The sequence below is a fragment of the Pseudorca crassidens genome, chromosome 10, assembly GCF_039906515.1.
Source record: "Pseudorca crassidens isolate mPseCra1 chromosome 10, mPseCra1.hap1, whole genome shotgun sequence".
NCBI classification, from domain to species: Eukaryota; Metazoa; Chordata; class Mammalia; order Artiodactyla; family Delphinidae; genus Pseudorca; species Pseudorca crassidens.
In genome coordinates this window covers 80226096-80251505 of record NC_090305.1, presented here as the reverse complement: position 1 = coordinate 80251505, position 25410 = coordinate 80226096, and the positions used below count along the sequence as shown (strand labels likewise).

Genomic DNA, 25410 nt, shown 5'->3' with positions numbered 1-25410 from the left:
GTGCAAACCGGAAAAGCCCCTCTGCTCTTTCTCGAGCAGAATTCAATCCGCCAAGGGCCCACCCTAACTCCCGACCTTCCAAGGGAACTAGTGAAAGGTGGGAGCGGGGGTGGGGGTGGGGGTGGGGGGGCGGCGATATCAAGGACACGGGGCCAGGGAGATTCTCACGGGAGGATTAGAAACAAAGAAGACCTAGCGTAGCCCATGCGGGAGTGTTCAAGCCGAAATTCTCATTCTCTCATCTCCCTTTTCGGAGACATTTTACAGCCGCACAGCCTGCCTCGTGAAGTCCCCGTAACCACGGAACACTTCGGGGCTGTCGCTGGGCCTGTGACTTCCCTTCCTTAGTGACACTTCTCCCACGTACTTGGCTACCCCAAGGCCAAAAGCACCCACTTATCATTTGCAGCCTGTGTTCTCATCCCTGCTGGTGTTCCAGTGTTGGAGAAGGCGAGCTCTGCTGAGAGATGGCAGGAACTTCTCCACACGTGGATCCGGAGCTCCTGCCCAAATTCTAAAGGGCCTTTGAAGACTTCCTGCAGCCCAGTGGTATTAATTACCCCGGAGAGGGGTGGAGGTATAAGGGGAGAGCAGAAGCGGCAGGGATTGCGGAAAGAGCCTTGAAATCAAGGGTGAGAGAACCAGCTGTGGGTCCTGGGACCCCGGACAAAGGCGTAGAGATGGTGCCGACACCCTGGCAGGATCTCCTTAACTCCGCTCCCATTTCTGATTCAATTCTTCGAGTATTACTGTGCACTTACCATGTCCCCACCTCAGCGGGGCTGCCAAGTCTGAGCCATGTGCTCTGCCCCCCAGAAAGCTGACAAGTACTGACAAATGTGCCACCCTTTCCCCCTCTTTCTCCTGCGGAGCGCCTCCTTTCCTGGGTGGGCTTGATTTCGTGGTCCAAGCCAGACATTTTGGAAAACGTCTGCAGTGGCACAGAGCAGGCAGGAATATTTATTTCTCGTCTCCATCTGCATTGCTTCCTCTCTTGGAGAGGAGCTGGGGGGAGGAGGGAGGAGGAGATGTGGCTTCTCCGTGCCAGCCCGAGAGGCGCCCAGGCACACCCCTCCTCTCCTCCATCCCCAGCTCCAGCAGCGGTAGCAGCCTGGGATTTAGGGAGGTTAGCCTTTCGAACTTCTGAAAGATCAGCCCAGTTGGAAGCCACAATTAACAACTATCCGCCCATTCCCCCACCCCCACCCCCCCAACTGCAAGATGTGCTTTTGTGTGGGTTGCGTGCTTGGAAGAGTCCCTGTCTTTGTGGGTAGCCTCGCGCTGTTCTTTTAGGAGGCCAAGAAGGGGGACAAGCAGGTGTCTAGGTCGCCCTCCCAGCAAGTTTAAATCCTTTCCTCGGTCCTATCCAGGTGTTACCAGATATGCTGTTTCTAGAATCAGTTTGTTCGTTCGTTCATTCATTCACCCAACATATATTTACCAAGCACCTATGGGTTGTGGATTGTGCCAGGTGCTAGAGACCCAGCAGTGAGAAAGGACGACGTATTCTCTGTCCTTTTGGAGCTTACATTTAGGAAAGGAGATGGAATTAAAAAGGAAAGAAAATTGTAGAGTCGGACACTGCAGTACAGACCACAAACCAGAGACAGAGAGAAGGGGTGGGGCGCAGCGTTCCTTCAGCCGCGATGGTCCTGGACGGTCTCTCCAAGGAGGAGACGTGGGGGCCGAAACTTAAAGGGGCCAGCCATTGGGAAAGAGGAGGAGAGAAACTTCTGGACAGAACAGCAGCCACAGTGGCCATGTGGCAGGAAAGCAGAAGGAATTTTTGCAGCATATTTTGAAAGGAGCACGAACGGGATTTAGGGATTGAGTGGACGTTGAGGGTAAAGATTCAATTGGAGGAGCCTAAGGTGGAAGACTCGAGAACCGTGATGTTTCAAGAGCTCAGCTGAGCTGAATGAGTCCTGAGAGTCGGTGGGCTACCGCGAAAAAAGGCATCGTGGTGTAGGGAGACCTGGGAGACAGGACCCCAGCTCTGCCCCTCCTCAAGGATTGATGTGACCTGGAACACGGGACCACCCTTTGGCTTTTAATTCCCCTCAGTGGCTATGTTAGATGAATTCGGAAGTCCAAAATAGCTACAAGAGCTTCAGCTCCTATCCTTTAAGCACTTGCTAAGTGCCTGGCACTGGGCTAAGTGCTTTAAATATATTTTTTCTCGTTGAATCCTCTGAGTAATCCCACTCCAACAAGGCTCTCCTGCAGATGATGGAACTGAGGCTCTAAGAGGGAAAGGCCTCCAGCTCGAGCAGCCTCCTCTCTCCCTCTAAACTATGGAGCCTCCAAAAAAAAGTGAAAATGTGGGAGGATGTTCTATCTGCCCCTAGGAGATAGAACAATTACATCAAATTCCCTGAAGCCCCCTAGAATTTACCTAAGATCCCTCCATCATCCACATCCATTTGAGATGGTCACAACATAGCATGGAAGCCACTCGGTTCAGGAAGAATAAAACCCATGTTAGGGCTGTCAGGGACCCAAATCCCATGGTCTGTCCATTCTCCTAGGTCTCAAATTACCCTCATTCACCGTTTTTCTTTTTGCCAGCATTTTAATTGTTCTGCCACTTAGAAATGAAATGAAGTAGACATGCTTCTTTTCCTGCTAGAATCCGAGACCAGGGCTGGTGTCAGTGTAGGTCAAGCAGCATGGACTGCTTTGGTGCAGAGCTCTTTTTTTTTTTTTTTTTAATGATTTTTATTTATGTGGACCATTTTGAAAGTCCTTATTGAATTCGTTACAATATTGCTTCTGTTCTATGTTTTAATTTTTTGGCTGGGAGGCATGTGGGATCTTAGCTCCCCGACCAGGGATCAAACCCGCACCCCCTGCATTGGAAGACGAAGTCTTAACCACAGGACTTCCAGGGAAGTCCCGGTGCAGAGCTCTTGATAACAGGCCAGAGAACAAGCCTGCCACCTTGGTCCAAGGCCAGAACTGGATCAAGGGAATTCACTTCTGTCCACAGAACATTTTGGTCGGGAGGCAGTTCAAATGGTAGAGTCGGGTGGGTGTTGATAGTCATTTGTTACTGTTGTTTCTGATGGTGTTCCATTTTGGCTGTGGCCTCAGGGAATGCCCAGCATGGGAGAAATGGCTTTTTATAGTGTGGGCTGGTGATGGCGGTGTAGACAGAGAGGTCTTGGTTCACCCTCAGAGGGTAACCGCATCAAATTATCAGACGCTGAAATCATGTGATTCAAGTCATTTGGCTTCTACACTTCAGAGTGGAGGTGCCTGCCTTGGACAGAAGCACCAAGCATGGTAGTAAACACTTACATTTATTGAACATGCTATGTGCCGGGTACTGTGCTAAGTGATTTACATGCGTTTTCTCATCGGATCCTCACCATCGGCCTCTGTAATAGATAGGATGATTATCCCCATTTTACAGATGAGGGAAGTTGAGTAATGTGTCCAAAGTCACACAGCTTCTGAGATTGCTACAATCTGGCGTTGGGTTTGTGGTCTTCTGATTTTGAAGCTTTGAGCCACCAGTGGAAGGCAAGACTTATCTCATCTAATGTATTTTGTTCACACGGACCAAACAAAACCACCGGACCCTGAAACGCTCAAGAACTATAAAGCACTGAGCTGCCATGTCTTCTACAAACTTCTTTCATCAGCTGCTCCCCAGTTTTTCAGAACTTGACACCCACTTTGGGGTCTATGACAGATAATTTTATCACCTAGCAGGACATCATCTTTCTTTCCGGTTCATGCCTTGAAAACACAGCTGGCAATTAACATACCTGCTGTCCAAGGCAACGCTTCAGAAGCTTTCAGAAGGGAAAAAAAAAAAGCATCCAAAGCCAACCATTTCCCTTAATATTCTTTAGCAAACATATAAATGTCATTCAAAATGAACGTAGGACAGACACAGTATTTTCTTTAGACCGTGAGGCGCTGAGCTACAGGGTCATAGAAGTGTCGACTATGAAAGAAATACCTAACGAACATGTACATGTCTTCAAACAGGAAATAATTATTCCGAAATTAAAAGATAGAGATTCTGACCTGACCTCCGAGCCACATGCAGTGGGAAGCTTATCACCAGAAAGGTAGAGGGAGAGATGTGATTGTGAAGCCCAGACTTACAGACACGTGAGCACATTATCGAGCATTTGTGAGTCCATTTCTTCAACTCTAGAGTGGGGATGCTAATACCTGCTTCAGGGAGTCGAGGGGACAAATAGATACAAAGAGAGCATTGGCCTTGCATGGTACCTGCCATGTTGTGAGGGCCCCATAAGTAGCCATTCTTAACCTTCCTTCAACTTAAACCTGTCGGAAGGTTTAAATGACCCTAGTGCTTTTAACCAACAATTTTCTCACTGGTTCAGTCCTTAGCATAGTATCATTTCTCCTAAGCAACCCAGACTATTATCCGTAACAGGATCAACCAAAACTCTCTTACAACTTCTATTTCAGCACATTCTCATGTTCAAAAATTTGATTTCATCAAAGACATTTTCCGTTGTTTAGCGTGCTTTTAGCACTTCATGCTTTAATTCTCCAAGAACTTTGCATGCATACGTAGTCTCTAGAATACCTCTCTATTAATCAAAATAGATGTTTTACCAGAATTGAAGATCCCATTTTCCAAGCATATGTTAAATTGAACCAGGTTTATTTCAACATGCACCAAGGTTACTTGCTTTTCCAGTTCTGCCGCTTACCAGGGTATAATCTTGGACAGATTAATTGACTTCTTACCTTAGTTTACTGACCTATAAACTGGGAATAATAGTAAGACCTATATTATGTGGTATTGTTAGAAATAAGTGAGAAAAATATTATATACCTGGAATGGGATAAGCATTCAATACTTGTTTTAATATTGTTACGATTGTGGTTGTTCCTGTGGTTATATCACTGAGTATTAGAATCAGTTAATCAGCCACCATGTTTTAAATGACTGCTCTCTGTAAATTATTGAGCTAGAGCTGTAGATGGGGAAAGACTTTTTAGGAAAAAAAAAAAAAAAGACCTTATCTCTGTTTTCTGGAAGTTATTGTCTAGAGTACATACAACAGAAGGAACTTTGGAAATTTTCTGGTCCGGTGTTTCCAGTGATGTGCTCAGTTCCTACTTGCTGTTCAGAGCCAATTCTTTGCAACTCTTTTCATGTCCAGATTTAGTGATGTCCTGTTGGTAGCTTAAAATTGACCAGAGTCAAAGTATTTGCACCATGGAAATTGGCAAACTCTGCCTAAACAAGGCTGTTGCTTCTCCTTCTTGCCCTTCCTCCTCTCCTTCTCCTTCTTTTTGACAGCCTTTTTCCTAGCACATCACTGAGTGTTTTCCAAGCATGGGATATATACCACATGTTACCTGAGAGAATGTTAGATGCGGCAACAGCTCAGTATTAAATAGAACCAATCAAATTGTGAGAGGGTTATTTTTATTTATTTTATTTATTTTATTTATTTTTGGCTGCGTTGGGTCTTTGTTGCTGCGCGTGGGCTTTCTCTAGTTGTGGCGAGTGGGGGCTACTCTTCGTTGCAGTGCGTGGGCTTCTCATTGCGGTGGCTTCTCTTGTTGTGGAGCATGGGCTCTAGGTGTGTGGGCTTCAGTAGTTGTGGCACGTGGGCTCAGTAGTTGTGGCTCGCAGGCTCTACAGCACAGGCTTAGTAGTTGTGGCTTGCAGGCTCTAGAGCTCAGGCTCAGCAGTTGCGGCTCACGGGCTTAGTTGCTCCGCGGCCTGTGAGATCTTCCCGGACCAGGGCTCGAACCCGTGTCCCCTGCATTGGAAGGTGGATTCTTAATCACTGTGCCACCAGGGAAGCCCGAGAGGGTTATTTTTAAATTATATTTTCTTCCTTATCCTTCTATCAAGGAGAAAGTTTCGTTTGAGGGCTTATCTTCCTCTCACACTTCTCTAAAATTTCACATCTTCATGTCTAATGAAGAGAAAGAGGGAGAGTGAGCAGGCCTCAGGCTGTGGACCCGCCGCAGGCAACCCTGCCTACCTAGGAAGTAATAATGTCGCTGCATTGGGTTGGCCAAAAAGTTCGCTCGGGTTTTTCCATAATGTCAACCTAATATTTAAGTTGTATTTATTTTTATACTTCTCTTATTGAGAGTGATATTTAGTTTCCATGTATGGTAGTGACACCAAGTTTCTTTTTATAATTAAGTATTTTTTAAAAGAGAGCCAATTTAAAGGAAAATATTAAGTAAATAAGTAAATAGAGTACAGATGGCACATGGGCAATAGCCCAAATGGGGAAGGTGGTATTGACGCCGGAAGTTTGGGAAGTTGTGATACATTCTAGTCACCCCATTTTGCAGCTGTATAAACTGAGGCCAGGGAAGGAAAATGACTTGAACCACTCGTTTCGTCACAGAACCCAGACCTTCTATCCAATCCATGTGTTTGTTTTCCCCACCCTTTACCTGAGCTGAGCGGGGTGGGGGTGGGGGGAGAAGCAAAAAAAAAAAGAAACCTCTCCACTCTGTAGCAGATCTAGGCTGGCTACAAGAGACAAGTTGTCACTGGCAATGGTGATGTAAGCAATCCATACCCTCAACTTCAGGCTGAGGCAGCTGTGGGGAGAAGAGGAGGGCAGCAGGGCTGACAGGTGGTCCCTTCGTGCAGAAACATTAATGTTCAGTAATGACGGTACAAGCCTCATTGGCTTCGCACCCGGGCCATGCGGAAGCAGGGGCACGAGTAAGACATGGTCCTTGGTATCTTCCAGCTTGCGTTCGATTGGGCTTCTTAGTGTTGAGAGACGTTTATAAGGCAGAACAAAACCTAAAAATGCCAGAGGTGGGCAAAGCACCTGCCCCCCCCACCTCCACTTATAATCAAATAAAAATAAGCCTTCATGCCTGCTTCGAGATTTTACAAAATTAAACTTTCCAATTCGCCCTTCCGAGTTTCTCCTAAAATGAGAGGATGCCGTGTAAATAAGCATGGAAGAGCAGCTCAGCATCCTTCAGAGGGTACAAACCCTGGAGTCCAACAGACCCACATTCACATACCAACTTCATGGTGCTGCCAGCTTTGGGTCTTGCAGGAAGTCACTAAACCTCTCTGAGCCTCAGTTTCCTCATCTGTAAATGGTGATAATCATCATGCCCCCCCCCGTGAGGGTTAATTACTAATAAATCACTTAGCCTCGTGCCAGCCAAATAATAAGCATGCAACCATTGTTAAATCTCAGCAGCATTAAAACGGTAGGTTTGGAGGAGCCCTTGAGCCTTGCAGAAATCCTCTCTGGGAATGAAGTGTTGGGACAGAAATGAGGGAGAGTGGAAGGAAAAACAGGTCTACTTCAATCAGGCATCTGTTCGGAAGCCCCAGGGGGGTGAAGAGAGATGAGAACATACACTTCCTGGACCCAGTCTCCGAGCACAGTACCCTGAGCAACAGGAGACGAGAACAATTCTCCTTGTTAATGAGGCTGCGGCTCCTAATCAGCGCGTGGAACAGAACGCTTTTGCTTAATAGAGATCATTTCCCTGCCTCTTGCCCAACTCCCCAGCAGTGCCAGCAGCTCTTTGTTTAATGAAAGGTGGGGACTTTGAGTAGTGCGGTGGGATGGGCTGGAGGAGGTATTATTACCCTCATTACTATGATAATAGTTTAATCACAATCAATATTTATGAACATGCACAGAAGCCGTGCAATCAACCAGCAGCCCTGCAACTCACGTTCTTGCCTAAGGATGCTTTCCAGGAAAGCCTGGGCTCTCTCCCACCTTTCCCTAGCCCCTCTGAAGCTCTACAGTGGTCCTCAGAGGTCATTTCAGAATATCAACGATGGTTACATCAGTCATTACGTATGAGGTCTTGTGGTAATCGGTGAATAAAATCATAAGGTAACTCTTTTTGCTTTTCAAAGTGCATCCATAGGCTATTGTCTGGATTTTATCTTCAGACTTTAGTAAATTAGCTTGTGAAAAAGGTAGGGCGGGGTAGGAGAAGGCATAATGCAGTAGTGAATCCTTTGAAGTCAGATCCATTCAGGTTCAAATCCTAGTTCTACCCCTTCTTAGCTGTGTTCCCTGGGGGAAGAAACTTAACCTCTCTGAGACACAGTTCCTTCATTTGTAAAATGAGGAGACAAGTTCTTAAAAGAATTAAATAAGTTAGTGTAAATCAGGCATTGGTAAATGCATCCATATTTTTATATATGACTATATATCAGGTATTAATTATTTCTATGTTGTCTATGAGAAAACTAAACAATTGCTGTTCCAAAGTTCACATAGTCAGTCATTGAAGGAACAGTAGTGAGAGTCCAGACTTTGAATCCAATATTCTCTTTCTATTATCTGAAAAAAAAAAAACAAACCCTGGTTTCATTTATAGGCAATTTAGAGAAATTTTATTTTAAAACATTTTGATGCTTAACTCTTTCAAATATGAATCACATTTTCAAAGCCAGAGATTATCTTTCTGAGCAATGACCATCTGATGACCCACCCATAAAAAATCTTTGGTATCACAGTTCCTACATCTGTAAAAACAGTGTTTATAAAATCTGGCCCTCCGAGAAAGGAAAGCAAGGTAAGATGGCCTCCCAGTGAATGTGCATCTATGCAGCAAGTACACGGTGCTGACACGGGCACAGCATTTCACAGTTGGCCTGAAACACCCTTGATCTTCAGCAAGCATCGAAAACATTTCAGCCCCTCTGGTGGCAGAGCTCTGGGAATCCGTCACACGGTCTGTGACTCCAGATCTACTTCAAGGCTTGTGTTTTTCTCCAGTGCTCAGAAATTGTTGGAAAGGGCTTTCACTGTAATTGTTACTTGGCCCCAAGCAAGAGCCACCGAGGTTTGCTCAACTGCTCACCCGCACACACAGTCCCAGTACATCCACCCACTGGCACATTCTGTCTCCCCCAAGCCGTCAGTCCCTTGGTTGGCACTTACAGTTTATTCCTCTTCCCAAGATGCACTTAGAGCATCCAGATTATGTATTGGGGAGCGGGAGGTGGTTTGCTCCATTTTGCTTCTCAGAATCATGATTTCAGTCACGCAAAAACCTTGAAGAAGTTACCCTGGAGAAGATACATTCTTCCCGCAAATGCTCGAATGCTGAAAATTCTATCACTTGTTTTGTTCTTTTTGCAATATCTTTTTATGAAAGGAATATACATACGTGGTTAAAATGTGAAATAGTACAGAAACACAATAATTAATTTTTTTAAAAAGCAACAGTTCTCTGTCGCATCCCTTTCCATCCTCCATCCCTTACCCCAGAAGGGACCCTTGCAAACAAGTTTGCTTTTATCTTCCTAGCTCTAAGTACTGTTCTTATACTGCAGTTTCTTGGTTTATTGATCATAGAGATGATTTACCTCCCTGCTCTAGTACAATAGATAACTCACTTTGCCCTCTCCACTTTCCACCCCCCATCCTGTTACAGTTACATCAGTATTACCAGTCACTTTACATACTACCCATCCACCTTTAGTTCTTCTTTCATCCACAAGACGATGCTCTTGACACCCATGTCCTTTTCCTTCCCCTGCTGCTGCTTCCAGCTGATCTCTTGTTCTAACAGGGAACTGAATGACACACCTCTTCACTCTTATCACTGAAAAATGTAATAACCTATATTTACGAATGTCTCGAGTCTAGACCAGTGCTGTCCAATAGAACTTTCTCTAGTGATGGAGATTTTCTATATCTGAACTGTCTAATACAGTAGCCACCAGCCACCTGTACTTGAAATGTGACTAGTTCAACTAAAAAGTTGGATTTTTAATCGCATTTTGTTTTCGTTTATTTAAATATAGTCACTTGTAGCTGTCCGATAGTGCCAGACCAAGCTTAATATCAAGCCTAACTACCTAAAGCAACTTGATTTTCCAGCAGAAATGATACTAATAGCTGACACATAGTTCTTACTTACTATGCCCCAGGAACTATTCTAGAAATTCGCTTAGGAACCCAGCAACTCTATGAAGAGTACTATTATCCCCATTTTATAGATGAGGAAAGTAAGGCATGGAAGAGTGAAGTAACTTGTCTAGTAAGTGTTGGATCTAGAATTTGGCCCTACACCATCCAACCCTAGAGTCTGTGCTCTCAACCATTTCCCTGCACTTCCTCTAATCCCCGTGAGAAATGACCGCATCCTTTTTCGGGTATTTCCATTCTGCTGATGAATGCTGTGCTCGTGGTTCTCCCATGTTACTGGCCTGAGCGATGCTTATCACTGGGGCTATGTGCATTTAGATAGAACCCTGCCCATTCCATTTCTGCCACAAAAAAAAGAGAGCATGGGGCTTCCCTGGTGGCGCAGTGGTTGAGAGTCCGCCTGCCAGTGCAGGGGACACGGGTTCGTTCCCCGGTCCGGGAGGATCCCACATGCCGCGGAGCGGCTGTGCCCATGAGCCATGGCTGCTGAGCCTGCGCGTCCGGAGCCTGTGCTCCACAACAGGAGAGACCACAACAGTGAGAGGCTCGCGTACTGCAAAAAAAAAAAAAAAAAGAGAGAGAGAGAGCATGAAAACTGGAGGTTGCGGAAAAATATGGGCAAACGTAGGCACTCAGGGCAAATTAGCTGATTTTGCCAGTAGAATAGAAAGGCTGTTCCTTTGGCGTGCAATTCCAACAGTAGTAATAGCAGCTAGCACGTACTGAGGACTTGCCATGTCCTTTATTCTGCCCCTGTATGTGTATCATCTTCATTAATCCTCACAACAGCACAGAGAGGTACAGATGATGAGGCTGCATCTCGAAGGTACTGGGAATATTAAAGGAGGTGGTTCAGAAGAAACAGTGAAAACAGTGCCTGGCACAGGGTAAATAAGTAACACATGCTGCCTATTGTAATCCTGATATTTCATCACCAAGTCTACCCAGTGGTCCCTGCTACGTTGTCTGGTACCTGTGTGAATGGTCTTTATCGCGATTGTTTTTTCCTTTTCCCTGGTACTATAATTTTTCCTGGAGCCTCATTTCCAGAGCTCTTATTAATACTAAGATATTAATAGCCTTTTGTTTTACTGCTAGAGTATTTATAAACTTTTCAAGGTGTGGGAAGTGTTTCCTATTCCACATTCTTCCTAGCACCTGCCTCATACACCATCTAAGAGTCGTATTTCTGGAAGGAATCAGGGGTAAACGTTTAGCTCTGTGCCCTATTATAATAGGTAAGGACAGGAGGCCAACAGGTTAGACAAGTAGTCAGTCAACTAGTTAATGGCCGTATTAAGATTAGAAATTTACATTTTATGATTCTTCCCCTACCCCCCCACCCCAATGGCTCCTCCTCTAGTCCAGAGGTCAGAAAATGTTTTCTGGAAACAGGCAGATAGTAAATATTTTTCACTTTACAAGCCTTATAGTCTCTGTCACAGAGACTCAGCCTCCTCCCTTGTAGCGTGAAAGCAGCTATCGACAAGATGTAAATGAATAGGCATGGCTGTGTTCCAATAAAACTTTATTGATGGACACGGAAATGTCAATTTCCTGTAATGTTCACATGTCAGGAAATATGATTCTTCTTTCGATTTTCCTTCATTTAAAAATGTGAAAACCATTCTTAGCTCGTGAGCCACACAAAAACAGGCAGCAGGCTAGGTTTGACCCACAGGCCAGAGTTTGCCAAGCCTTTTTGCTAGTCTGTAAACTATAGATGGGAACACACTTGGTACAGTCAACTCGCAGGTAACGACAAGTGACTGAAACACTAGTTACAATATTAGGTAATACTTCTTGAGCTCTTACTAGGTACCAGACATTGCACTGAGCACTTAACATGATGTCAACCTGTTCAGCCTCACATGAACCTCCTAAAGAAGACATTGTTGTTACCCTCATTTTGCAGATGAGATTATAGAAACTGTGGGAGGTTAAAAATTTTTCCTAAGTTCATCTAACTAGTAAGTGATGGAGCATAATTCCAACAAAGCTCTGTCTGACCCAAAGTCCCTATACATCCCACAAGTCGGCTCGCCTTCTCCCAGATCCCAGGTGATTATTAGGTAGGAAATAGCTTTAGAATGACACATCATTTTCACAATATCAGCAACTTGATGTCCTGAAAGGACTCTGCACTTAATAACCAGACCTGGGCTTGGACACTTACTGGTTTACCTCTAGAGATTTGCTTAACCTCTCTGAACCTCAGTGTCCTCATCTGTGAAGCGGGGATGGTGAAATGAGCCTTCTAATGTCCTACAGGAATGACTAATTGAGTTAGTTATACGTGAGGTGTCTAGCTCAGTGCCCCATACATACATGCTCAGTAAATATCATTGAGAATCAGATGAAAATCAGCTGGTCTCCTTTTATAGCCAGGAGACCCAGGAATGCCCAAATCCTGTCCTAGACCATCAGTGACCTCCCCACAGCATCCTCCAGGAAAATACATGCAATGGATAAAATTGGGGAAATAGGAGACCAAGTGACACCTTCTTGAATATCTTGGTTATCTATTGCTGCATAACACACTGTGGCAAAGTTAGTGGCTTGAAACGATCTGTTTGTTTTGTGTACGATTTTGTGGGTCAGAAATCTGGGAAGAGCTTGGCTAGGGGATTCTTTGGTTCCATGTTGCACTGACAGGGGTCACTTGCTGGGCTGGGCTGGGCCTGAATGTCTGATAGCTTGATGTGTCTCCATGTGCCTATTTCTCCCCCATATGGGGTCTCATCCAGCTGAGCTTCTCCACGTGCCGTGGGCTTCTGATGGCACGGCAGTCTCGGCACAGCTGCACTTAGTGGCAGCTGGCTTTCAAGGGTGAAGAAGCAAAGCTGCTGGCCCTCTCCAAGATTAGGCTCAGGGCTGATGTGGCGTCACCTCCATCATATTCTCTTAGTCACGGCAGTCACGGGCCAGCCCAGGCTCAAGGGGGTTGGAGGAATAATAGACCCCACTTCTCAATGGGAGTGGCATGCCCACACAGGGAGCAAAATAATAAGCTACCACATTGTGAGGTGGGCTTTGGGTCCATATTCCAGTGCAGAGAACTCTATGGGGCCCTGCTGGTCTCCAGGGATCTCTTTGTTAAGAGCTGAGGCCTGAGGATCCAAGGAGAAATAGAATAGAGAGAGAGTCCAGACCACAACCTGGTACAGGGCCAGCAAAGAAGAGAGGAAGTAAGATGGCCAGGCCTCTTACAGCAGGATTAGTCACAGACATCATGAAGCTTTCTAACCGTGAAACAGAACCACATACCTCAGTGTGCAGATGTTTAAGGTTTAACAACCCCACCCACTAGCAAACATAGCCCAACCTGTGCCCTGGAACCTGAACTATCAAATCAGCCCCTTCGGACGTGAAAGGAAAAGAGAATATAAAAATAGTAGGCAACATTTATTGAACACGTACTATGTGCCAGGCCCTGTGCAAAGGTTTTCACATACAGTGACTCATTTGATGCTTTGCAGGCACTAAATGAATTTAATACAAGTCAAATGCTTACAATAGTGTCCTGCACGTTTTAAGCCCTTAAGAAATCTCTTTTTTCTATTAATAATCTGTACAACCACCGCATGAGGAGGAAATACTGTCATTATCTCTATTTTCCAAGAAGGAAACTGATGCTTAGAGAAGTTAATTGCCTGGCCCACAACCGGTGGCTGATCAAACCAGATGCCAGCCCAGGTGTCTGACTCCTGGCCTCGAGCTCCCACCTCTGTGCTGTACTCATACTGTAGGGACACAAGAGACCCTTTAAGCTCATCTCACAGAAGCAACAAAAGCCATTTCCTTTTGAATCGATAGTGCCCGGTCGCACTTTTCTTAAGTGATTCTTTAAGAGTGTCAGAGCTTGAATAACAGCTTCAAGAAAGCACTAGAAACCTTCATCCTGGGTACAGAGTAAAGAGTACCATGCTCAGAAGTTCATTCTGTCAGCACATTTTTTTAAATTTTTTATTTTATATTGGAGTATAGTTGATTTACAATGCTGTGTTAGTTTCAGGTGTACAGCAAAGTGATTTAGTTATACATATGCATACATCTATTCTTTTTCAGATTCTTTTCCCATATAGGCCGTAACAGAGTGTTGAGTAGAGTTCCCTGTACTCTGCAGTAGGTCCTTGTTGATCCTCTCTTTTATGTATGGTAGCCAACCATATATATGGTTAGCCAACCTTGTTGATTCTCTCTTTTATATATGGTTAGCCAACCAAATATATTTTTATTGAGCCCCTACTATATACCAGGCAGTGGAGATAGTGAGGAGAGAAAAAGAAGTTCTTATTCCTCATAGAGCCTACATTCTAGACATAAGGCTGGTGATAGATGGTAAAATTCAACTAATAAAATCATTTTACTGATGATGGTGGCACGAAGTAGCACGTTGACATACCAAACTGCCTTAACTCTCACAAAAAAAAAGAAAGAAAGAAAAAATCCAGATCTCTAAGATCACCTGGGTTAGGGAAGTGGAGAAGGCAGCAAAATAGCCTCATGTTCCTTGCAGCAGAAATTTCACAAGCCAGACACTCAAGTAAATGTTACCGGCCCCTTGAAAGAGTGGTGCGGTCGGCAGTTTGTAGGCAAAGACAGAGAAATCAGCTCCAAGTTCTTGTGAAGTCAAACAGGCAGGGGTGGCATCAGCTTGTGCAGAGAATAAATCGTTTGCTTGGTTGGTTTTTGTCTTTTTTTTTTTTTAAGAGACCACGGGGAGAAAGGAGAGCTCAGGCAGTCACTAATGCAGTGGTATCTGTTCAGACTTCTTTTTTCTTCCATCTTTGCATCTTACCCACCAGATTTCTGTTTGCAAAAAGGGCCTAATCCACTTTTTTTTTTCTTGTCCGTGCATTGATTTAATAGTAACAAACCCTGAGGTCCTCGTGGTCTGCACCTGGGTTGCTTTTTCCCCTAATGAAGCAAGAGAAGTGGTTTAAGCCCCCGCCGTGCTCCCTATCAAAGCTACACAGTGATTAACTCAGGTCCCCTTATTAGGACCAGGCAGAAGAAAATCCCTTAGTCATCAGCATTGTGAAAATCCTGGAATGGTGAGTGTTCAATGAAAAGATTACCTTTGGGCACCTGAAAAATAATGGAGGAGCTCAATAGAGTAACCATTAAGGCTGTCCACACACGCTAAGTCAGGTGGAGGGTCGAGGTAATTAGCTGGGACATTCAAAGCCAGAGAAACTGTGTTGGACCTTCTGCCCTGACTGAGTCGGTGCAGATAATTATTCAAATCTCTCAGACATTTTTCCTGGAGAGGCCATTTTAGGTTGTGTCTACACACACAAAGAAACAAGACTTAAATATGACTGGTTTGATAGGTTGGTTTTTTTTCAACTGAATAATAGGGAGCTTAAGGGATGGGAGGTTCAAAGCTATAACTTATTAGCTGTGTGACTTTAAGCCAAATTGCTTCCTTTCTGTTAGCCTCAGTTTTGTCAACTGTAAAGTGGGACTATTAATAGGACCCTTTTCCAGAGGTCGTTGTGAGGATTAAATATAACATATGCAATCTTACTAACTCATCTCCTGGCAAGTCGAAAGCACTCAAGAAATGTAACTTACAGTTATGAATTGTTGGATGGACATGACTTATTCTGGGTGTTTAGAGAGATTGTGCATTAAGACAGCATCCAAGGAAGGCACTAGAAATCAAGGAACAATTGCCTTTACCTACAGTCCCAAATGCAGTGCCTTGGACCTAAGACTCGGTCTTTGCTGCAGGCCTATGAAAATGTGAACAGGTTGCTCACTGACAGCTCATCTTCCCACCTTCACCCTTGGCCTCCATCAGACTCTTATAGTTTGTGTCTCTTTTTCGAACCTGCCTTCCCAGAACTGGCTCTGTCTGGTCGAGGGGTGGGGGTGGGGTATTCATGGATACTGCTAGAGAAGGGACGTTCTTTGTCCCACCAGAGGGGATGGTGAGAAAGCAGGGACATCAGGAAGTGAAGTCTGGCTGAAGTTACAGTTCTTGTCTCTCCCATGAGGGCAGTTGAGTCCCTGCAGAAAAAGGACGCCAGACCAGGTGTCTGGGGCAGACGCTTCTCCCGCAGCCATCTCTCCTATGCCCCGGGACGTTTGGCTTTGTACCAGAGAGAAGTAGGGATGTGCGATTGAATATACAGAGCGCCCTGGCTTGGGGAACTGCCCTCTCACTCATGCCCTGGCTTGGGCAGCCTGAGGGAGGGAGCAGAGGTCTTTGCTGCTGCCTCAGTGTTCTGGAGAGAAGTCCAGTGCGTACGGTGTTCATGGAATTGGCAGGAAGTTTGCCAGACTGAAGACCAGCTCAGATGCCTCCTGGTAACCTGAGGAGATCCCAGCATCCTTTTCATGGCAAGAAATTGCCCGTGGGCTAGAGGCGAGCAGTGAAACTGTCACCACGACCGCCAAGCTAAGGAGGAGAGGCTCTAGCTACACCAGTAAGCCGATATTGCCAGTAAGAAGGGGTACATTTATTAGCTTTTGCCATGTCCCCAGCTCTGTTCTGTACCCTTGGATGGATTACCTCATTCAGTCCTCTCCATATTCCTTCGAGAAACATTATAATTGTCCCATTTGCAGAGGAGGCTCAGAAGTTAACTCGGTCAAAGTCACCAAGCTAGAAAATGGCAAAGCCCGACTTCTAACCCTGCCAATCTTCAGCCCAACCTTTTAGCCACTTCACCAAGAAGAGTTCTTTTGAAGTTAAAAAAGAAATGAAAATTCCACGCAAACCCACACACTTTTGACAGCCCTTGATGGGAAAAAACGCATAATGACAAAATTTTATAAAATAGGTTGTGCTTTTTAAGAAATCTGTATTTTATTCATCAAAACAACATGTATATGTAATGGGAAATAGTCTTGTGTAGATTACAAGGTCGGTTGTTTATTTGATCTAGACAGTGTCTGGTGTGCGCTGGGACTTTCTGACCCTTGGCAATAATTCCAAACCCTTAGTGGGTTGGGAGGATCTGGTCCTTCCTCTCTACTTAGAGTATAGCTGGCCAAAAACATGGCCAGTCCTATGGATACTTCAAAGAAACATGATGCTTAAAAAGGTAGCACTGTTGACATTAGGTAGGAGAGGGTTCTGGGGACCAGAGTTCTGATCCTGGTTCTGTCAGTTTATTCACTCTGCTATATCCCAACATGTATACTGTAAAAAAAAGAAAAAGAAAAAAGAAAAAAAAAACAGAACTGATGACAGCTTTCTACCTCTTAAGGAGGTGAGCAACAGAGACCAGGAAGCAGCCTTACATGTCACCTCTCGCATAAGGAAACTTTCACATTGGAGCATCCTACATACCTCCTGCTTGAGCTCCTCCAGCAAGGAGGGTTTTTTTTGGGTTTTTTTTTCAGCAATGAGTTCTTGATCACCAGAGATAGCCAGTGCCTGGCTAGACTGAGATAGCTGTTTGCACCTTCTTCTGGGGCCCTGTCATGTTACTCATTCGTCCTGATTCTATGCTCTAGAACTACCGTGACCAAGTTCAACCCTTCAACATTGAAGGTCCTTGGTTAACCACATGAAAGTTTTCATTTCATTTGCCGTTAGCCCTTCCTCTTCCAGGCAAGATGCCTTCTCCTTTACTTTTCTTGTAGAAGACACTTCTAGACTGCCCTGTATCCTCAACATCTTTCTTCAAGTTCAATGGCCAGGACCAAAAAATGATACAATCCTAATAGGACCACAGTTTACTCTGAGCTGTTTTTTCCTGTTTTTATGGGATGGGAGAAAGATCCATAAGACTAAATGCAAGTCAGCAGTTACCAGATTTTAAAAAAGACCAACAAACTGAAGGCTAGTGCATGTAGGAGAGGGGATGGTTTCCGTCATGACATAGAGCTTGCCTTATCTTCCCAAACTGCTTTGAAAGGAATAGACTTCGGCTGGTGTCATTTTCTGGGTTGAAACTGTGTGTTGGTGGTAAGAGTGGGTGTGTTTAAAGGTTGATCATTTCAGCTGTAGCAAAACTCCTACCAACTGCCAAGCACTAAGTCTACAGAGGGAAGGAGGCAATTTGTAGCTGAGAAGAATTGTTTTGTCAGCACCTGCCCTGACCACTGATGCTTAAATTCCTCATACTTTCTGCCACTGGTGAAAAGACCAGGAGTTCAAAAGGAAAAAGTGGGGCTCGGGAGACCCTCATGTGAGTCCAGGCTTCTCTGTCTTCTGGCTTAGATCATGATGAAATAAATTCTTAAATTCTGTGGATTTTAGTGTTCTCAATAGTGAATAGATAAACAATTAATAGCCACCCTTTTGCAGGGTGGCTTAGAGAAGAAACAGTACGTGAAAGTGCTTTGCAAAGTGCAAAACATCATACAAATGTTATATATTAATGTACATAGAGGAGATTTGAAAGGAAAGCCACCTTCTTGCGCAAACGAAATTCTAGAACGGGAATAAAGAGGAAAGATTTCGGGTTGAGAATCATTTAGTAAAATGTTATTTAGGCAAATTCTGGAAAACTTTCCTCATACCCCCCTTAATGGTCCGGAGTGGTTTCCTTCACTCACCAAGCTTTGCAAGCATCCAGCTTTATATGCAACCCTGTTGGCCTTCAGACTAACTCAGGCAGTGGCTTCTCAATCTGGTCTGTGTATTCCTCAACCATCCTGAAGCCGGCACTGGTCACTAGCTTTTTCTCCTTCCTTCTACAAATTTTCACTGAGTACCCTTTCTAAGCCGGGTAACAAGTGAGTCACTGGGGAGACAGCTAGGGACAAGACATGACATTCTGTGGGAGACAGACATGGCACCAAAATTACTGAATTGAGATTGCAATCAGTGCTGCAAAGGGAAAAAATGTCGGGTTCTGAGAGAATCTGTAACTGGAGACTCTAGGAATCATCTTGGGTGCTGGCGATGATTCCAGGAGACAGAATGCATTGCCCTCTTAATAATTAATTGATGTGTGTTCCGCCCTTTAAAGTTTATGAAACACTTTCCCGTACATTTTGTCACTTGATCACGCTCTCAGCCCTACAAAGTACACAGTGGTGTCACCTTGTTCTAGAAATAGAGAAACCCAGGCGAAGAGACTCGAAGTGATGATCCCAAGGTCAACTAATTCTATCACTTACAGAACTTTTGACTCTAAATCCTGGACTCTTTCCACCCCACCCATTGGCTTGCTGACTTCTTTCTTGAGATTTGACATTTTGAAAAGTGGCTTTGAGAAAATAGCAACAGGGAGAAACACTCCCCTGGATACTTTCCTCGGAGACATGGGGGTAGAGGTAGTGACTCCCAATACTGGCCTCAGCCAGGTGGCAAGAGGCAGCCCACCTGAGATGTGAAAAGACATCCTAAGTGCTGGGTGCGCACCGCAGTCTTGGTGCTTGCCGACAGAACTGAAAACGCTCCTCTGATCCCAAATGTAGCCCCTCGGTCTTACCTGTGCTAAGTGGAACGTGTGTGACCCGAGTCAAAATGAAACGCATAGAATATCAGACATCCTCCTCAGGTTCTGTTCCTCAAACCCAGCTGTTCATTGACTTCTCACAGGACCCAGAGCCCCGCCAGATCTGCTTGTGAATCGATCCTCTCAGCCCCCATTTATTCTGTGCTTGCTCTGTCCCAGGACTCTGTGTGTATTCACCCTTGTATCGACCTGCTGCAACAGTTACCTAATGGTATCTGCATTTTGCAGATGAGGTAACTGAGGCTCAGAGAGAAGAAGTCACTTGTCCAAGGTCACACAGCTTGTAAGTCGTAGAGCTTGGATTTGAACCCAGATCTGACTCCAAATTCCATGCTCTCAAACACTGTACGTACTCTACCACACTCCCTCCACCAGAACTGAAAATAAATGTCATACCCTCTTCCTGCACTTCCCTTCTGGGTTTTTTATTATTTAAAACCAGGAGACATAACAACAGCCTTGGGACAGTTTTGAACGGCTCTGGTACCCTCCCAACCCCCTCCCACAGACACCCATCTCCCTCTGGGTTAAGGGTGCCCACCCGCTACATCCCCTTCTCTAGAAGAGAGTTACTGGAAAGTGAGAACTCAAAGATTCAATTAGGACACACCTGTAGCCAGATTATACAAAGACCCCAAGGTACAAGAAGTGACAGTGGACTTAACTGCTTTTCTAGACTGGTGAGCCTTCCACTCAATGGTCTGGGTTTAGCTACAGTCATTTTTCTCCCTTTGAAAGGGAGGGAGGAAAATGCAGATCTCCCACACCAGCTACAGAAGCTCAGTAAAAATGTTGCTGTCTTTTTCTCTTTCCTTCTCCCTCCCTCCCTCTCTCTCCTCTCCCTCTCTCTCTTTCTCTCCAAAGCAGTGGGTCTGGCTTGCAGGGTAAAAAAAATTAGCAAACAGATTTTATTTTTTTAGTACCTTTCTGTGTTTCCTGGTCAGCTCCGTCTGCCAGCATATTGTTTTAACTCTGATGGGGATACAGCATTGAGCTGTGAACAACTAAACATAAACACCACCCTCACTTCCATCCTCTTCTTTCCTCCTTAGGTGAAGGCAGCTTCCAAATATGTGGATGTACCTGTGAGTATTTGAAAAATGTTTTTGTGGGTGTTTTGGCTTTCGTGAGAATTTTGATGGTGCTCTTTTCATTAGTTGCCACTAAACTGTATAGTCAAAAGGAAGCGAAGAATATTTCACAGTAAAATTGTTTTGAGATGAGAAGAGGGTAGGAAACTGTAGTTTCCTTCAACGGGAAAAAGAGATCCTATTTTGAGGGTAAACCCAGTTCACTTTCATTTCCATTTTCATTGCTTTCTCTGGTATATTTCATTCTGTTATCATCCAGCTCCCTTCCCCTCCTGCCTGCACACCTTGGGAGCAGGGCCTTAGGCAGAAATTTGCACAAGGGTGCCAGGAATTTTTTAAAACAAATAAATTCGGAATTTGTTCATTTTGGGGTCAATTCTGCAATTGTTTTAAGGGAAACTTACAAAGCTGCTTATAATTAGTGCAGACCTGGTTAATGAAGGGCAGTCTCCAAGTTCACAGATAAAGCACTCAAAGTTGCCCAGAATTTACATTTAAATTGAGGTTAAGTTCTACACATGAATGCTAGAGTGTGGGATTACCTGTGATAAATCAGGATACATTTATAGACAGACTTTGCCCTGCCTATTAGCAAAATAGAATTGGAGAGATTTAAATATATTCCAGTGAAGGAGAAAAGAAAATGATTCTGTTTCTCCATTTCTAACAAAAGAGGTGTGAGTCTATTATAAAATATTAAATTTAGAGAGCTTATCTCAACAGCCACCAACGGGCTTGTACTGAGGGTTTCTCATTCTGAACGTGATTAAGTACCCTCCTTGTTCAAATACTTATTTGTTAAAATTTGTTTTTTTTCTAAAAGGATTTATATTAACATTTAAATTCATTTTCCCAGGAAGCTAAGTGTGTAATGGTTTATTGGCTTATTTCTCAAAGGATGGCAAAATGGAAAATTGGAGTGAGTTTAGCATTAGCATACATTTTGTTTGTTTAATGAAAGAATGTACAATCAATAATTATGCTTTGAATTTATATAATACTTCTTATTGGGGGACCTCCGACTCCTTCACCTAGATAGTCCTTATAATAGAGAAGAGAAAAAGGTCACATACCTGGAGCAAGGAGAGAAGTTAAGTAATTTATTTTCCCAAGCCCCAAAGTAGAAACTTTCAGTTCACAGGGAGCAAACTACTCAAATTCTCTGAGCTGGTTCTCCATCCTTAAAATAAAGATAATAATACCCACGTCACAGGCTTGCTGTGCAGATGATATGGTCCCTATATGGGATGCTCAGCACTGTACCTGGCACTCACTAGATATTTCAGCATCAGCAGCAAGGCCCTTGGGTTGAGGGAGGGGCGAGGGAGTGCTCTGCTCTATTGCACAGGGTCGGAGCGGGGGGTGGGGGGGGGGTGAATTTGCTGACTTCCACCCTGGCCTGCACTGGGCTTCAACAGTAATAGAAATGGCAATTCTAGTCCTCAACCCGAAGATCTGGTAGCTGAAGTCTGTTTTCTCTTATACCTCAAAGCAGAGGGGAGATCTCACCGGTGAGATATAAACAGGTGACCGGGTAGGCAAAACCCAAATACTTGGGGAAAAAAATGATCTGGCTGAAATTATTGAGGAGGTCAGATTATTTGGGATAGGTCAGAAAGTCAAGTATCGGCAATGTTAATTGGTTCAACCTACTTCCTGCCAGCCAGGCTCAGATTCATTGTAAAGATGAGGAAAAAATGGACTCTACGTCAAGGTGAAAGGGAACAAAAATCAATGAGCCAAGTTTCGGCCCTCCAGGGAGGCAGAAGAAAAGGATGCGGCATGTCCCAAAATGGGGTGCATTTCCCACCGATGATGTACAATACCATGGAGACAGAAACGGCCGCTAAGCCTTACAAAGCAGCCACCGTGTGCCAGGCGCCGTTCAGAGTGCTTTACGCTTAACCTTCACAACGATCCCACTGTAAGGTGACGATACTGTGGCACAGAGAGGTTGACTTGCTGAGGATCCCACAGGTGATAAGGAGCAGAGCTGAGACTTAAACCATGCTCTTAAACACTGCCTCATTTGCAAGATGATTTCCTTTAGTGCACAGAGAAGCATCTCTGTTTGGATAACTGAGAAGTTATTTTAGTGAGTATTAGAAAAAATACGATCGGCACATCAAATGTGCTCTCTCACCATGATTTCACCCCTTAGTACAGCTTGGGACAAAGCTAAACTTTAAAATTAAGTTCGTTAAAGTATTTTTGTAACAGACGGTGTTATAATAAGTTTTAACAAATAAACAATTTTCTAGAAAATGACCGTACAGAATACACAGGTACTACCTGTACGTTGTTCACATAGAGTAAATAGTCATCATTTACGTCTCAAAACAACCCTATGAAGGGAGTAGTATGATCGTCCTGTGTCACAGCTGAGGAAACTGAGGCGCAGGGAGGTTAAGTGGCTGTCAAGGTCACCTGTCGAGTAAATGGGAGCGTGAAGAGTCACGTGCTTGCAGTCTGATGTATAGAGCCTGCTAGCACTGGCTCCCAAAAGTCAACTGCGTGCATTTCTTTCCAACTCTGCCTTCAGTGAGGGCACTTTGGTAGCTCAGACTCAGCCATGGCGGGAGTATTTACACCACAGAAACTGGCGAGCACTACAGATCAAGGTTTGCTGTTTTGTTTCATTGTTTTTGTTTTGAAGAGTCAGTTGACCAGCTCACCAGCAAGTATCACCTATTAAGTCAGTGGTCCCCAAACCAGAATGTGCAGAGGTGATACTTGGCAAGGGTTTTTTGGTTTGTTTTTGTGGGATTTTTTTTAGTAGAGATTCCCAGCCCCTTGCCTCCAGAGATTCTGATTCAGTCGTTCTGGGGTAAAGCCTGGAAATCTCTTTCTAGAACAGCTCTCCACCTGATTCTGATAGATGGTGCAAGTTTGGGAACCAGTGATTCTGGACCTTGGTGTTGTATATTGGAAACATCTGGGGAGGTTTTACGAGGGGTAGCCTGAGGTTGCTTGCCAACTTAAAGCAGAATCTCTGGGTATGGGGTCTAGACATCAGTTTTGTTTGTTCGTTTGGTTCTTGTTTTTTAGGCATCAGGTTTTTTCTTTAAAGCTTCCCATATCCTTCTCATTTGCAGCCAGATTTAAGAACCATTGGCTAAAATCACCTTTCAAGTTTCTTCTAGCTCTGAAGACTGAATTGACCTCTGTTGCCCTGCGAGGTTTTTAGCACACGGTTTATTGGTTTAGTTCCTTGTGGGGACTAGTATTTAGTTACCTCAGAGGTTTGTCTCTTAATTATCGACACTAAGAGAGAGAAGCGCCGTTACCGGGTCATTCAAAACATTGCATAATCCCCAAAGCATATCTCTTTGTCTTAGATGGAGTGTTCGACCCTTCAGTTCAGAGCAGATTTGCATTCCTAATTAGGGCTTGCTTAAGATGCCGAAAATTTGAATTTGTTTTCCTCAAGCTCAGCAATATCCTGGGAGGAGCAAGCTACAGTTAAAATGTCCTGTTTCTTCCAAGCCACCAAGTGGCTTCTTCACAAACAATGTCTTCCACACATGCATGGAGTTAACTATACAGACATTTATATAGTCTTTGTTTGTTTAATTATTTTTAACATCTACATCCTATGCCATCAGTCTGTCCAAGCCGCACTTAAAATAAACAATGGAATTGTGAGATATTAAGACTTCACCGTCACCTGAAGTCTTTCCCATGGTGACTAGATAGCCATGTGGTATAAAGCTTCATTTACCTAATAGCATCAGTTGTTTAGTCAAGAATATTTTCCATCTACAACTACAAGTTAGCTTGTTGGTCGGTGGACAGTTTTTATTTTAACCATTTTGGTTGAAAACCTGCTTAGAATGCATGGCACAGCCTTCCCTGCCTTTTTCAATAGGGAGCCGACAGTCCTTGAACGTTTTCCCTGTGATCCAGGATCACCATTGTGACTGTGTCTTTCCCCAGTGGCCCCGCTCCCCTGAGGACCTCTCAAGGTATAGGGGCGTCTGCCCTTCATAGCCCCAAACCTCAGGGGTTGCTGAATATACATGTCTGGTGCTCCAGTTCGGCAGCCTTCTCCCTCAAGCTCAGGCTATCTCGAAAAGTGAGAGCTTTAATCAACACACCTGTTTCAAATAAGTCCCCTCATCCCCCTTCCTGGTCCCCCAAAGGATGGAAAACAGACCTGTTAGAACTGGACGTAAAGCTGGTTAAAATGGAAGATGGTTGTGAGTGGGGAACCAGGGGACTCTGAGAAAACACATTTCCATGCAGAGACTTTGTCATTTTTATTTTGACGTTGGTTTCTCTGAAGCCCTTTCTTTCTTCTTGGTTCCAAAGATAGGTAAGGTCATGAAGTGATAAATCGTGGGGGGGGGGGGGGGGAAGAATCATAGTGGCTCATGTTTGTATAGCAATTTAGGACCTTTGAGGCATTTTAACATCCATTATTTTAGCTGACGATCACAACAATCCTTGAAGGTAAGTAGGGGAACTATTATTAATCCCATTTTACAGGTGGTATAACCAAGGCCCAGAGAAATTGAAATGATTTTCACAAGCTCCAGTGTGTGGGGGATCCAGTAAAAATCCATGTAGTGTGACTGAGGAGTCTAAAAAAGGAGGTGGGACAGGGGCTTATTCATTCATGATTTTGTTCATTTGGCAAGTATTTACTGAGCACCTACTATGTGCCAGTTCTCATTTATATGCTGAGGACACAATAGAAAATAGAGCCAATAAAGTCCCTGTATTCATGGAGCTTATGTGCTAGTGGGAGAAGACAATAAAATAAATATATAATACAGTGTCAGGTATTGGTGAGTTCTATGAAGAAAAAAGAGTCAAAAGATAGAGACTCTTGGAGTTCACCTGGGTGAGCTGAACCGCACTTATGTTTTTACCAAGGTTTTTAAAACATAAATGAAATGTCCCTTTGAGGACAGTAATTTAGTGAAAAGAGAAGGAGTGGTGAAAATAACCATTATTGTAGATCACTGTTGTGGTTGCAAACAGGTC

General features: G+C 44.2%; 1 protein-coding gene across 25 annotated transcripts in view; it reads left to right on the top strand.

The window, feature by feature from the left end:
• CADPS (calcium dependent secretion activator) overlaps window positions 1–25410 on the top strand; it is an 804945-nt gene that overhangs the window by 738031 nt on the left and 41504 nt on the right. For 24 of the 25 annotated variants that reach the window (XM_067755076.1, XM_067755075.1, XM_067755062.1 and 21 more), the window contains one exon: window positions 20383–20415. The exons of the other annotated variant lie outside the window; for it this stretch is intronic. In XM_067755076.1, coding sequence (XP_067611177.1) covers window positions 20383–20415 — 33 coding nt within the window. The remainder of the gene's footprint in view (window positions 1–20382; window positions 20416–25410) is intronic. 25 annotated transcript variants of the gene reach the window in all.